This window comes from Solanum verrucosum, unplaced genomic scaffold (assembly GCF_900185275.1).
Source record: "Solanum verrucosum unplaced genomic scaffold, falcon-dt-bn FXZP01000261.1, whole genome shotgun sequence".
NCBI lineage: Eukaryota > Viridiplantae > Streptophyta > Magnoliopsida > Solanales > Solanaceae > Solanum > Solanum verrucosum.
The window spans coordinates 14,084,118-14,099,285 of NW_026019969.1; the positions used below are offsets into that span (position 1 = coordinate 14,084,118).

The following is a 15,168-nucleotide window of genomic DNA, read 5'->3' on the forward strand; positions in this document are numbered from 1 at the left end:
ACATGTTGGGCCCGGGCGCAGCACGGGCATTTGGCATCTAGTATATATATATATAATTACTAGTAAAATTACTCGCTTCGTGCGGGTATTTAATATCACAAAATATATAAAATAATACTTAAAACCTAAGCATAAATTAATGACTGTAAAAATACATATCAGGATATGTAACATAAGCAATGGTGTCACTGAGCCACTCAACATGAGTAAAGTACACAAATATTTAATTGTGAAGAAGAAGAAAAAAAAGAGGAGGAGGAGGTTCAGAATTTTCGTTGATTTAAAATGAGAGGAAATCTCTCTATTTATAGACAACAAATGGTAGTGTGAACAAATGTTTATTATGCCTTATCGGAAAGGTTACATCTATTTGAAAAAGTTGCAACCCTTCAGAAAGGTCACAACCTTTCATAAAAGTCACAATTTTTCATAAAAGTCGCAACTCTTCATTAATGTCGCAACTTTTCATAAAATTCGCAACTCTTCATTAAAATCACAATTTTTCATAGAAGTCACAATTTTTCATAAATGTCACAACTTTTCATGAAAGGGGAAGGCTAATTTTGAAAATAATTAAATTAAAAGTGAATTCTGATTTGTTGTGGCGCAACGTAGACGGACTAATGTTCTCTTTTATTATATATATGATATGATATATGATTTTCAAGCAAATAGCAAGACTATTGTTTTAGAGTAAAACCCCATTAAGTTTTGACTTGCTTCGTTTTCTTTTAAATTTTTACTTTATTGCTGGAGTCTGAAAAATCAATTTCATGGATCACGATTACAAGTTTTAATTTGGTTAATAGAATATAACATTAAAGAGAAGTATCAAATTTATCCAACAAACTGAAACTGATAAACAAAAATAAACTATGTGAAATTTATTTCCAACAAAAATAGTGATCTACCTACACACCACTCTCTTCAATCCCCCGGGATTACTCGGGATATGTTGTTGACTTGTTGTTTGGAATGAAAATGATAGTATTAAGGAACTATACACTTCAAATTTAGTTCTTCTTTAAAGACAATCCTGATCATTTTAGCAAAAGAAAAAAAGGGGTGGATGCGATTATTTATCGACCAATTTATATAGTTACATAAACTACTCCATCATATAATAAAATATATTTAGATACTAAATTAGATGCTCTGCGTTATAAGTTGCCACCAGGATAAGTACAGCCATTGTAACCTAAGAAAAAGAAAGAGGAAAAAAAAAGAAGTTATTTGTTGACAAAAAGACAGGGCCAATTAATCAAGTACCAAATATGAAAGCTACATCCTTGCAAAACACATGTTTAACTAGTTATTAACAGTTTGAAATTTGGATTGACATTTGTATCTAATTTGGAAGAACACTTTTGTCATTGAATTATTATACCACATTGGATGTGGAATTAAATCATAGCAAGATTTCAGTATAAATTATACCAATATTTTACTAATATGAAAACTAAAATGCAAGCAAATGATGTTTTTTTATAACTCCAGTAATCAAACAAGAGGTAACATATTCAATCAAGTACTCAAATGGTATTGTGGAGAAGTGTTGGTGCAAGATGAGAAGAAACTTACTAGGATTTGTTGAGGTGAGGGAAGCGGTCTCAGAGAAATCGCAGTTCCAGGGATTCCTTCCAGCAGTTTGATAAATAACATTCATAGCATAAGCAGCATGCGATGCAACAGTATTTGGTTCAAAGCATGGACCGCCTTCTTGAATAGGGCTACAGTCAATACCCATGCTACAGGCGTAGTCGAGGTTTGACTGTAATTCAGAATCAGGAATTCCTGGCTTTGGCAAGCACCAAGTAGCTGATCCTGTTGGCTTTGGTGCTGGTGTAACTGGAGTTACTGGAGTTGTCGGTGTTGCTGGAGCAGGGGTCACTGGAGCTGTAGGAGTCTAACAAAAGACACAAAACGAACAAACATAATAAGGATCTTCAGCATGAGTTGATTATTGAGTACTGGCCTTCAATCCTAATGTACTTTCTCTATCCCCTGCATCTTATTCTAATGCAGCGGTACATATGCTACCTTCTGTCTTTATTATTCGTCTCTGAAGATTTTTGCACACTTGTTAAGAAAGACATTAGAATTGCCTTCAATGGTAAGAGTAATTTTCTAAACTATTATTTACCTCTCCTAATCGTATCATAATATTCCACTAGTTGGACTAGCAAGGATCAATTTGAAAAATAAGGAAGTAACAAATGCTCCTTGCCTTTCTAAAATGTTAAAATATTTGGGACATATACAATTTGCCAAAACGACTAATATTTGTGATCGAAGGAAGTACTACAGATATTACCTATATGGCTCTTGAAACCTAAAATCTATTATCATTTGATTGAAAACATATATTTTCTTCATGTCCTTGGAACTTATTTTCTGTTTTTGGTTCAAACATGTTTTCGAAACTTGTTGGATGGCAAATTATTGTTCTCACCTGGGAATTTTTTGAGAGGCCAGCATCATAAGTCGTGGAAAGATCAGGCTTGAAAAGTCCAAAGGAGCGTTCCGAGCCAGGCCCAGGCTTCAAATCCTCATCATAGAGAGCAAAGATATAGGTATCGACTGATATTCCAGGCATCAATGGAGTGCCAACCATAGACCTCAAGTGGTTTATCAAGTTACCGTTATAAGCTTTTGCATTATCCATACTTGGGCCTACTTCATTTGGATCTCCCTTGTATGGCCACCCTGTCTCTGCAACCACAATTTGAATTTCCTTAAATCCCCACGCATTCAGGGCTGAACGTACGGCGTCAACCTGCAGGCACACAAAATTTTCTCTCATCTGAGCAACTAATTAAGGACAATTTATTGAAATTGGGAATAGAAGCGTTACAGAATTAGAGCAGTTGATTTAGTCAGCAAGTAAAAGGAGATTCTATTGATAATGGTTCTAGAGCGGTTATGATATCAGGGAACAGTGGAATAGACCAACTATATTCGTCTCGATTAATATGTATATATTTGCTTTCCACCAGATGTTCGTTACCCGCTTTTGGACCCCACGAATTCGGATTCACGCCTGGAAGTCTCATTTTGGCATAGCACTCTACCTACCAAATATCTTCCTCTTGAATATATATACTCTCAATGGATGCATTAAAAAAAGCTTTCAATGTGTCCAGTTACTCCAGTCCAAACTCATTGGTTATAAATCCTAATCTATCTCTAACTTGGACACCATGAAAATATCAAAACAATATGGTGCCATTTATGATTTTTCAAAACAAAACATGTGCACTACTTTTTCTAATGTGTACTTCCATTTACAAAATTTTGATGGTATATACTCTTTTGAAAGTATAGCATTCTATTGGGCCCTGCACACCAAACTTTGCAGAACTATTTTCAGTTTGAATTCACTGTTTACATATGTCCAAACAGATTCCAACGAAATCAGCAATAATTTTGCTTATCAAGTTGTTATCCTTTCATATGTAAGAGTCAAGTTTCCCATTAAATATTGTATAACATTTGAGAATCAGAACCTTGTCCAATTACTAATTTTTAATGAAAAACAGGCTGTCATTACCACGCAAGAGTCAAGATCCAGAGTACTAGATGCTTTTTAGGTCCCATCAAATTGCACAAAAAAAGGCCAAGAAATAGAGGTCACTAAGTAGTGATTATGTATAGTTGGTCAATTATTAATTATTATTGTCTTGCCAATTAGTATTAAATTACATACCATTCATTACTACTACAGGGGGGAAAAGGAGCCAATCAGTAAAATGTTCTAACAGTAAGAAAGTATGGGAATATAGAGTTGAAATATTTTCTTATACTACTACTAGCTTTTCAGCACATGCTCTTGAAAGAATTTCTACAGCTTCTTAATTTTTCATAATAGTTACTAAGTATATATTTAGAAACTACGTAAAAAGTGAACTACTAACCTGTGCGTCAAACATATTCATGTATTTGATACCGTTGCCTGAATCGACCCGGCCAGCATTTGGTTGGAAGAGACAGAATGCCAAGGTTTCAGGTCTAGGATCACTCTGGTATGCAAAGAATGGGTATGGATTGATCATCAAAGGCGAACCATTTTCCTTGTGAAATTGCAGCAGAGCTTTCAGTGAGTCCCCAAATACTGGACTGAATAACCCGGAAGAAGGCGGGTCGGACTGGGACAAAATGGACATGGCGTGTACCGTTGATACCTTGATTCTACCACCAAGGGAAGCTGCGTTGGCAGCACCATTTCGGTTAAAAAGTACCACGTGCACACAGATAATATACTCCCTTCAATCGTACGTAGGTCCACTATCAACTTTAACAAATCAAATATCTTTTTAATAATGATTTTATCAAACTCTTTATATTCATTTTCTATGATGCTCTCTCCTTTTAGTTTCTTATCGTCATAGAAATGTCGCAATGTGTTTGAGACTACAGCTTCTAAAGATATGCCTAGTATGTACTTCTTTTGTCGCAATTAAACATGTTAAAATGAAATAGAGTAAATATACGAATAATGAATGGTGTAACTTATACTATTCCTAGTATGTACTCACCCTGTCCCAACCAAAAATGCCGCATTTCTATAATTTATAAATAACTCAACTTTAAAACTAATCATTTACTTTTAATAAAATGATTTATAACGATATAAATATTTACGATTTATTTTAAACTATAAATTTCAAAAGGTATGATTCTTTGGTAAACTTTATTTAAATAATTTAAGAAATCTATGTCAGATTTGATTAAAAAACTTGGATACTTGACTTCTAAATTCCGCGTAAGAAACATAAGTCAAAATCTGAAAGACATTGATCAACAACCACCTACCAGCGTTGAGGGCGTTTTGGACATTTTGCATGGCGGGCAATAGTTTGGGAATAAGGTTCTGATCTCCTGAGGTCACGACTTCGTTACCCACATTCACCACAATTATTTTACTCGCCGGATAGTACGCCAAAATATTGTTATTAACCCATTGTCCGGCGAAATTTGGATCGGCGGCAAGCGCCGGAATATCTCCGTTGGAAGCACCGATCACAATCCCGATCCCGGTATTCGCCAACGCTTTTATGATAGCCGGATCCGCTCCGTACAACCTCACCTTCTGAATGCTCGTCGATTGAATGAGTTTCACCGTCTCCGCCGGCGGCGGGAGGTTGTCGGCAATTTGGCCGTAGTTTACACCGATAAAAGCCTGCGAATCTGAATTACAAGACGAATTAGTATAAAAAAACAAAAATCACGTTGAAACTTGTTTAATCATACAAGTCATTTTCAGATAAAGACAATTAGTTTTATTCATAATAAAATCTCTCTGCGCTGTCAAATTTGAACAAATTGTTAACAAGTGTTCACTAACTGTCTAACACCATTAGACAATTGCACCGATTAAACAAAAGAAGTTATCGAGCTGAAAAGCAGTCAGGCTTTTTCTTCCAGAAAGCAAAGTATAGATTCGATTTAACAAAAGAGTCAATTCGCGTCTTAATCAGAGAAAGTGGAAGTTAATTACCTGCAGAAGAAAGGGATTGCAATAAAACAAGGAAGATAAGGAAGAAACTGGAGAGTTTTTGTGGAGCCATTGATGAAGTTTGTATGTGAAGAGGAAGAAGAAGAAGGAGGAGGAGGAATTTAACGGTAAAATGAATAGATATATTTATGATGGGTGGAGTGGGGTCCAGTGTGAAGAAAGTGGAGTAGATTTAACAAGTGAGGTTTGAGGGAATGAAGGTGTGAACATGTGTGTGTGCGTAGTTCAGTAGAGTACAACACAGAAAGTTTCGGTGCGGTTTCGTTTTTAAGGTCTTCGTCTTTGTAAGGTGGACTTATATACACCTCCTTAGTCAAGTTTTATCTTCATTCCGTTTATTTTTATCACTTCATTTTAAATTTTATATGCTTAAATAATAATTGATATAAATATTTTTATTACGATATTCATATTAATTAATATATAATTTTAAATTTTAAGAAAATGAATAGATATATTTATGATGGGTGGAGTGGGGTCCAGTGTGAAGAAAGTGGAGTAGATTTAACAAGTGAGGTTTGAGGGAATGAAGGTGTGAACATGTGTGTGTGCGTAGTTCAGTAGAGTACAACACAGAAAGTTTCGGTGCGGTTTCGTTTTTAAGGTCTTCGTCTTTGTAAGGTGGACTTATATACACCTCCTTAGTCAAGTTTTATCTTCATTTCGTTTATTTTTATCAGTTCATTTTAAATTTTATATGCTTAAATAATAATTGATATAAATATGTTTATTACGATATTCATATTAATTAATATATAATTTTAAATTTTAAGAAAATAATCGATAAATAAAAGTTCAAAGTTATGAAGGGGATACTTTGAAAATTTGCAATTGTTATACTTTAGATACGAACCGTATATATAAACTTGCTTTTGTTTGGGAAGTGGCAAGCTAGATATAAATCACACTAATAGGTTAAATAATGGTGAATAAATATATTATTTGTACAAAGATGTAGACCTAAATCACACATGTCATCATTAAAGAATTTAAGCGGATTACATAAAGATAAGCCTTTTTTTTCTTGAGCCGAGGATTTGCTAGAAATAAATTCTTTATTTTTAAGATAAAGAAATTTTTTGGATATATTTAAATTTTTTTCAAACTTCACTTAGTGAGATTACATTAATATGTTACTTCTTATACATAGTAAAGAACAAAGTATAAGAGGGGGGTGGGGGTGGGGGGTGGGGGTGGGGGGATGTTTATGTAATGATAGAAATTAGTAGAAATCAAGTTTTAGTTACATTAACTTTGAATCTAATGTGTGCAAGAGTAAAATAAGTTGCTCGGATGGTAAATATAATTTAAAGAGGTAAAATAAGTTGCTCGGATGGCAAGTATAATATAAAGAGGTAAAATAAGTTGCTCGGATGGTAATTATAATCTAAAGATGTAAAACAAGTTGCTCGGATGGTAAATATCATCTATCTTTAAATTTATATTTATGGATTTGAATTACCAAAAAGTAAAAAAAATAAAAATAAAAAATAAAGGTGAAGCTCGTGTGAAGGGGTTATTAAAAAAAATGTTTGTTGGAAAACTCTTATTGATATATTGTACTCCTTCCGTCTCAATTAATGTAATGTTTTTTTAGTCCTTTCAAGAAAAATATTACCTTTCTATAATTAGGAACAACTTAATTTTAAAATTTCTCATTTACTCCTAATGAAATGATTATATCCACATAAATGTCTAAGATTTGTTTTATATCACAAATTTGAAAAATCTTCATTTCTTTTTTAAACTTTATATTTAGTCAAATAATATCACATAAATTAAAATTAAGGAGACAGTAGAAAGCTGAAATAACTTATAGTGCTTAAATTGTGTCTGTCAATAAAAATGTGTATAGAATATAGACTATAACAACAATACTACACCCACTAAATTATCCTATACAATTAGAGTTTGAATTTACTACAAGAAAAGTGTGAATTACATGGTAAGTTTCCTACAGATTTTCATACTAATCTCCAGGAAAATCCCCATGTAATTCACACTTTTCTGATAGTAAAAGAAGATATGAAGTATGTGAACCTTACCTTCTATTTTTATGGAGTAGAAAGATTGATTTTAATTTATCGACATAGGAAAAGCAAGAAAAAGAAAAGAAGCAAATGTAAAATATAGACTAAGAATATATTATGTGTAAAAGAAATTGACATCGATATTATGTTTATTATAAGTGACTCATATTATAAGATTATCTTGTGCATAAATGTTTGATTTAGCAATAATCTGAGTAGATATAACTTATTATAATGATTAATTGTCTAATAAACATGACACGCATAAAGCACGGCCAATAGCAGTTAACGTGGCTTTTATTTCACGCAACGTTTCCGTAACCCCGAAATGTTACTCTCTCAATCCAAAAAATAAATAATAAATGTTCATTTTTAATTGTATAGTTCACAAATTTTCTCACACATATCTTAAATCCAAAGATGCCATAGATGTTGTGAAATGGAGGGAATATTATTTTTAGAGTACAAATATTTTAATTTTTATTCATGCCCATGGACCCCACATCCGAAAAATTAAACAAGAAAACAAAGAGAAGTTTACTCTTGGCTAGTTGTAAAGATATAATTTTGATTAGGAGGTTTAATATAATTTAGGAAAAATTGTATGAAATAGCAAATTACTAATTTAAATTAAATGTTATAGTCATAGTTTCTTTTATTTGTAATTCGCAGCAAATCTTTCATGTTTTTTGCCATCTCATTTATATATCGAAATATACAAATAAACCGAAATATACAAATACAGGACCCATTTGTAGATCGAAATATACAAATGCAAGACCCATTTGTATATGAAAATATACAAATAGACCCAAATACATATATTTTATGTAAATGTATACCGAAATATACAGATTAATAGCCATAGCAAGCATAAAATTTGCTATGGAGCGCAATTATGCAAACTATAGCTATAACATACAAATATGATTTTTATGTTTGCTAAATCTAAAATTTACTCCACACATTAGGCATCTAGCGTCTTGTTAGATAAGGAACATTTAAGGTTTGTGTGTTCTGTTTTGTTAATTGATTGATTAGGAATGCAAATTTGGTAAAGTTGATAACGTATGACAATTCTCTGACTAAAAGAGTACCATAGGGTTCTTATTTTATGAGTTTATTCCATATTGTATAAACTGAAACGCATAACGGTTTCAAAAGGTTTGCGTAATCGTGTAAGACTCAATTACAAAGCCATTCTAAGCAAACATTGACATAACACGTATTTAAGCTTTACAAGTGATTGTTTCCACAACTTAATCAAAGAAAGTTAAACTCACTCTGCTATACTTGGACAAACGTAGGTCATAATGGAATAACTAATTCATTAAGGGCTTATTTGGGAACAAGTTATCTCGAGATTAATTATCCGACGATAAGTTATCCTAGGATTGCTATTTCATCCTCAAAAATTAGTTATTTAACAGCATAAAAGCACAATCAAACAAATGTGAAATGCTTTTAAAAGAGTAATAACACAACTTGAATATGCTAAACGGAACAATTTCATAGTTGACCACAGGTTTTTCCAACTGATTAGGACTTTTCTATTTTATAACATTGAATGGAAGATTACATGGGCTGTGGAAATTATATAATGTTCCACAAAAAAGAGAGCTTTAAAACATTGAATGGAAGGTTACATGGGCTGTGGAAATTATATAATGTTCCACAAAAAAGAGAGCTTTAAAACATTGAATGGAAGGTTACATGGGCTGTGGAAATTATATAATGTTCCACAAAAAAGAGAGCTTTAAAAGGTCAAGCTCTGGTACAAATAACAAAAATGTGACAACAGAAAAGTCACAAAGCCCCTTACTTTGAACAAACATAAGGTACAGAACATACCTTACAATCAAGAAAGAAAAGAATCGACCATCTTTCAGCTCTCCAATATATCAAATTGGTTAACACAAAAATAATTTTTAAAAAATAAAAAGGAAAACAACTGGATGTAATCACTAGTTAAGCTCCAGAGTGGGAGACTGGAGTAGTCACGAAGCGCCCGTCCTTGTATTCATGAGCATACTGCTGTGGCAAAGCATGCTCACCCTGCAATAATGTTCACACATTAAAGCTTTAACTAGTTTCATCTAAAACATGAAATCTGATACTTGAAGTTCACCTTTTTGCTTCATAAGATACAGTTTACATCTCTATTTAAAGAAAGTGTGAAGAGGCACCGAAAACCATGATCATTTTCCCAGGTTGAAAAGCTAGTCTTGCTTGCGTACGTGAAATCCATTAGGATAAAGCACAAAGGCAAAAATATAAAGGAAAGGAAAATGCGATAAGAATACCATGCATTTTCAGAAGGTTCAACAAAAACCTCTCTACCTTCACAAGGAAGGGTAAGGTTACGTACAGACCACCCTTATACCGAGTATGTTGTCATTGTAAAGAATGCATTGGCAGACATGTAAGGAATATTGACGACATCTGACTTAATGCAATGCTTCATCCACAATACCAATTAAAATAAAATGGAGGAGGAGAGAGAAAAAAAGAAAAAGAGAAGACAACATTACCCAATCATCATCGGGCCCATCACCAGGAACCAAAACATTGATTTCACTTGACTTAGCTGTTGTAATAGAACCATCCAAAGAATCTTTGTTCAAGTATAACTGGCATCCATTTGTATTGTCGATTGAAATTGTAGGAGCTGAGCCCTAGTATCCCACATAAAAGGAGCTTTAACATTAATCTCATGAAAACATAGTTATATAATTGTTAATACTCAAATTTCATTACACTGCACTTTTTCTAGACCATTACTTATAAAGTTTTGAACCATAAATTTTGATACCTGACATTGCACCTCTACACCGTTGCAATTGACAACCTCACAAGCTGCCACAACACCCTGTGCACCAAATTTAGATGATCAGGTAAGCCATTTAGTGGATGATACAACAGCCTTCAATATTTAAAGAACTTTTCTTGAAGTTCATCACTGACCGCGAATACAACTCCCATCTTAGTGCATTTGTCAATGGTGATGTTGTTGACTTTTCCTGTGTGCCATCAGTATATATCAATACAAGTGCAACATAAACCCACCTTGTTATTGTCCAGTTTATGCTACTTCACTTATAGAGAAGAATTATGTTACCTTTTATCTGCAGAACTGAACCTTTGCACCCATAGACATATACTGATTGCTTTGTATCGCAATCATCAATAACTAGGTTCTTTTCTCCTACTTGATTCTCAACCACCCATCTGCCAGCAACATGACAGCAAAGTTAGGAATGACCGAGAAAATTGCACATACAGATAGATCGAAGCCTATTCTTTACTCACTTACGGCCCATCTGAAGCTCAAATTTTGGAGGTCCAGTTTTAGAGACAGAGGGTGAGCTCACTCGGGCTCCTTTTTCACCAGCATTAACAACGCCAGTTCTGTCAGCATGGTTCTTTGTTTTCATGTCATCTGTTACCTTTCTCAGTCCTAGAAGAAAACATTCAAATAAGGGTAAACTTCTACATATATTATACACGATACATGAGGGTGGGAAAGGAAAATTACCAGAAGTCACTGGCTTTCCCGAATTAATTTCGTCAAAGACAGCAGACATCCCTTTCGTGGGGCGTGATGATGAAGCCTGAGGAGATTCAGAGCTGAAGAGAGAAGATGGAGGAGGAGCCGGAGGAGCAGGAGCACTTGGTGAAGGAGCATTCGACGGTGCCGATACAGCAGTTTTCCCTGTCGCACTCCATACAGGACCTAATGGATAGTGATTCTTAACATAATCTCTCAATCCAGGAAGATAAAGTTCTTTCAAAGCTTTTGCCCATTCAACATGATTTGGGTCTTTGTTTTTGAACTCCACGAGAATCTAAAAAATATTGAAAATATTTTACAGAAGTTAGAAGATAACTTCTAACCAAGAGAAAGAGAAGCAAACAAAAAAACACCACATCGTGCCAGAAAATTAGGGGATAACAAAACTACAGACCCTTTTCTACCTAATTTTGTCCAGGTTCTGTAAAAATATCTTAAAGATTTCTTCAACCAAGTGAGAGCAATTGGGAGGAGAATCTGAACTGCTAGAAAAGGCCTAAATTACCTTGTTACTATAAAATTCAGCCATCTGCCAACTTTCCTCCACGTATGCAATAGGCATGGTCATGCCTAGAAAAGAAAAAAATGAGAAGTTCAACAGTTGCCCTCTTCATTTAGAATGTGTAGATATAAAAAAATGTCTGACCGCAGTCTTTTCCAGTGTAGGCAATCCATGCTAGAGCCGATAGACTATCAGCAGCAGACTTCAGCTGGTTGAAGTAATCAGACCGAAGTCCTTCCGTCATTTTTGTAGCTTTCACAATCACATCATTCAATGGTTTGAGAAATTCAGCCAAACTTGAGTTGTCTGGTTTCTACAGAATCGAGATAAAAATTGAACAAGTATACAAAAAAAGCATCTTCGACAAAGAAAATAATTTTGTGCACTATTAGAGAGTACCTTTCTGTATTTTCACTAATCAACGCACATAAACCCCAAACATTTCAAGCAAAAGGTAATAAATTACACTTCTCACTTGCTACGATGAATACAAATTGTCAAAGTCTACACCTCTTTCTCGAAATACAGAGTTCAATCAAAAACTTCGGATAGCATATCACTCTTTCCAGCTAGCAAAAGATAATAAACAAGCACGATTCCATTTGAAATTCTTCTATCTTCACATGCTTCAAGCAACAATTCCTATCCTCCAAATAAGACTTTTGAAAACGATTATTCATTGAACTCAACCAATATGGAATGGATACTACAACGAAAACCAAAAAACATACATATTGCATCATATAAGTCCTTGCAACTTCATTACTGTATGCACATTATCAAACAAAACATACATCAGAATATGGAAATAGCACACACCTGCCTTCCAATTTATGTGACTTAGTTTGACTCGACATGGAACTTAAGAGAAAGGAAGACTTTTGGAAATTTTCATCTCTTTATCTTAATCATTGACATAACATTTGTGCGGGCAATATAAAATGGGATGTTTGAAGTCTTAGCTTATTTCAAAATGTTAAAACACACAGGAATACTAAAGAGGTGAACAGCAGGGCGGAGCCAGGGTAAGTAAGGGGTTCCCACACACTATATATATAAGGTCAAAATTATATTTTATATGTTGAATTCCTTCGTTTTTTTGTGTTTACGTTTCATATTTTGAACAAGTAAGCAAAAATCCTTGCTCTGCCACTCCACTCTAATGAGCTGATCAGAGATTTGACATTACCTTAGTCTCCTTGATCTTAATGAGAAGTTCTCTCTGAGCAGCGAAAGCCGCTTCAACAATCTTAGTGATATCCAGAACGTGTCCTCCGATCTTCTCTGCAGCACTCGAAACCTTTCCGAGGAACTGCGACATCAGATCGTCAAATGCAATAATCGACGGATCTAAAATCGCCGTACCATCGCATGTCCCGACGGAACCGCCGGTGGCTGATAGCGCCTCCAGCCGCATTACCGCCGACTCCAATCGCTGTACCAACTTCTCCTCCATTGGCATTGCGAAGCTTCTGATTCTTCTATCTGTTTCTACAAGTTTCTGGATCTATAATTGGAGTTTAACGCCACAGATCTGGTGATTGTTTGATGTCGTCGGAGAAAAAGTGTTATATCTGTGTGAAATGGGTATTTATATGTTTGTTAAAGGTCTTCAATCAGAAATGGTGAAAGGTGGAGAGTGCACGTTCGAATATAGAATTAAGGGAATAACACGTGTCAGATAAGTAGAGACTTATGGCTTTTTCTGCGTTGTAAACTTGTAATACATCTGTAACTCTCAACTAAAGCAAATACTCAGCTCCGTTTTAATTTGTTCATTCAGCTTTGGAATTTAAGAAATTGAAAGAGATTTGAATCTATAATTTTAAATTAAAATTATGTTGAATATATCAAAATGTTTTAAAATTTATGGTTTTAAATATCAGGTGAAAAATAGAAATTAAAAAGTTATTATTAAAAAGAGAAAGAGATTTTTTTTAAAAATAGAGTAAAATAAAGTACGACAAACAAATTGAATCGTGACATGTTCAACTATTCAAGTCATTAAAAGAAAGAAAGTCTTTTCAACGGTATCTTAATCTAACTCCTGTTTGGTCATAGATTTTGAAATTAAAAATTTGAGTTTTTGAAGTTGTAATATTTGAAATTTGAAATTGTGTTAAGATAAGTATTTTAAATGAAAAAATTTAAAAATTTTGTGAGTGAAAGTCTCAAAAGGTCAGTTTTTAAAAACTTAAAAAATATCTGAAGCTCAAATTAATTTCACAATCAAACAGATATTTGAATATAAATTTTTAAAATTTACTCCCGAATTTTGTTACTAAACGCTAGTTAGTTTCTTTGTTTTGCAGGTAAATGTTAGAAACTGTGATAGATGCCAATTAAAAGGCTATACTATGAAAGATAGACACATAATTATTTATGTGTGATATTTATATCAAATCAATAAATACATGTTAAATTAGTAAGTTAGTAGAAATGTATTTTTACTCTATGCTATTATGGTTCATTCAGAATACTACTGTTCTTAGGCAAAGTGTGCAGGAAAAATTGTCACGAAAAAAGTATAAGCAATTTAGGAAACTTAACGCATTTGGTTATTTTTCAATTTTAATCATACCGCTTCAATCATTTTAAATGTTTCTCCCAGAATCATCTTCTTTAAAATCCCTTCATTTGTGGGGTTAATCTTATAAATAACTTTGTGGTTATAAAATAGTTCTAGTTAGGGGTATATGACCGGGTTGGTTCGGTTTTTCAAATATCAAATCAAATTATTTGTGTCAAATTTTTAATTTTATAAATCAAACCAAATTAAGAAAACTCAGGGTTTTTCAACCTGGGTTGGTTCGGGTTTTTATTTTTAATTTTATAAACCAAACTAAGAAAACTCGGGTTCTTTCAGATTTTTCAACCTCAGGTTGGTTCGGGTTTTTCAAATACCAAACCAAACTAAACCATTTGTGTTAAATTTTTAAATCAAACCAAACTAATAAACCTCGATTTTTTTTGGATTTTTGAATTTTTCCGATAAAGTATTCATAGAGTTACTAATATCAATGGACTATATAACCTTTATTGGACCATTCAAAATTTCTAATCTCAAAAAACTTGAAAAATATGTTAAAAGATAAAAATTATGAAAACGTATAAGTAATATTTAGAAATTACATCAAAGTAAATACTTTTATGTATAAAATAAATTTTAAAAATTATATATATAATGTCAGGTTGGTTTGGTCTCAGGTTGATTATGTTTAGTTAAAACCAAACCAATCCAAATATAGTCGAATTTTTTTTGCAATATCAAACCAAGTCAAACAAAATCATTAGTCAGATTTTTTTTCAATTTGATTCTGTTTTGTACCCCCTAGTTCTAGTGCTTACCGACTTCCTATGATACGTAAACAAAATTGAGTGAATTTTTCATACATAAATTAATTTAATAACTTCAATATAAATAAAGTAAAATATAAATAACCTTCATCAAAAAGTAAATAAAGTAGAATATAAATGGCCATCCATAAAAGCACCCATTTGAAATTCGAAGAAACAATTCCAATGAATGTCAAATGTAAAGCCTCACAGA

The 15,168-nt window shown here is 33.2% G+C and overlaps 2 protein-coding genes across 2 annotated transcripts; both read right to left on the reverse strand.

Annotated features, from left to right (window-relative positions):
• Positions 1–1,146: 1,146 nt before the first annotated feature.
• On the reverse strand, positions 1,147–5,765 carry LOC125816656 (glucan endo-1,3-beta-D-glucosidase). The gene is made up of 6 exons (XM_049496277.1): positions 5,498–5,765; positions 4,813–5,187; positions 3,915–4,204; positions 2,453–2,776; positions 1,582–1,906; positions 1,147–1,198 (listed from the first exon to the last, which is right to left on the reverse strand). The coding sequence occupies exons 1-6, from the start codon at positions 5,565–5,567 to the stop codon at positions 1,161–1,163; spliced, it is 1,422 nt and encodes a 473-aa protein (XP_049352234.1). The 5' UTR covers positions 5,568–5,765; the 3' UTR covers positions 1,147–1,160.
• A 3,468-nt stretch (positions 5,766–9,233) lies between these two features.
• Positions 9,234–13,218, reverse strand: LOC125816657 (cyclase-associated protein 1). The gene is made up of 10 exons (XM_049496278.1): positions 12,808–13,218; positions 11,763–11,931; positions 11,622–11,686; positions 11,081–11,390; positions 10,855–11,002; positions 10,664–10,773; positions 10,510–10,565; positions 10,358–10,414; positions 10,077–10,220; positions 9,234–9,600 (listed from the first exon to the last, which is right to left on the reverse strand). Exons 1-10 carry the CDS (start codon positions 13,078–13,080, stop codon positions 9,514–9,516), a joined length of 1,419 nt encoding a protein of 472 aa, XP_049352235.1. The 5' UTR covers positions 13,081–13,218; the 3' UTR covers positions 9,234–9,513.
• Between the last annotated feature and the right edge of the window lie 1,950 nt (positions 13,219–15,168).

What these genes read in the sequence shown, in the direction of transcription:
- LOC125816656 (XM_049496277.1), bottom strand. Translation starts at nt 5,567, where the DNA reads ATGGCTCCACAAAAACTCTCCAGTTTCTTCCTTATCTTCCTTGTTTTA. An exon ending in CCAAAACGCCCTCAACGCTG is followed by an intron (nt 4,205 to 4,812) that starts GTAGGTGGTTGT and finishes CTGCCAACGCAG; the next exon opens with CTTCCCTTGGTGGTAGAATC. An exon ending in TGAATATGTTTGACGCACAG is followed by an intron (nt 2,777 to 3,914) that starts GTTAGTAGTTCA and finishes GTGTGCCTGCAG; the next exon opens with GTTGACGCCGTACGTTCAGC.
- LOC125816657 (XM_049496278.1), bottom strand. Translation starts at nt 13,080, where the DNA reads ATGCCAATGGAGGAGAAGTTGGTACAGCGATTGGAGTCGGCGGTAATG. An exon ending in AGATGGGAGTTGTATTCGCG is followed by an intron (nt 10,415 to 10,509) that starts GTCAGTGATGAA and finishes TTTGGTGCACAG; the next exon opens with GGTGTTGTGGCAGCTTGTGA. An exon ending in GTGTAGAGGTGCAATGTCAG is followed by an intron (nt 10,221 to 10,357) that starts GTATCAAAATTT and finishes GTGGGATACTAG; the next exon opens with GGCTCAGCTCCTACAATTTC.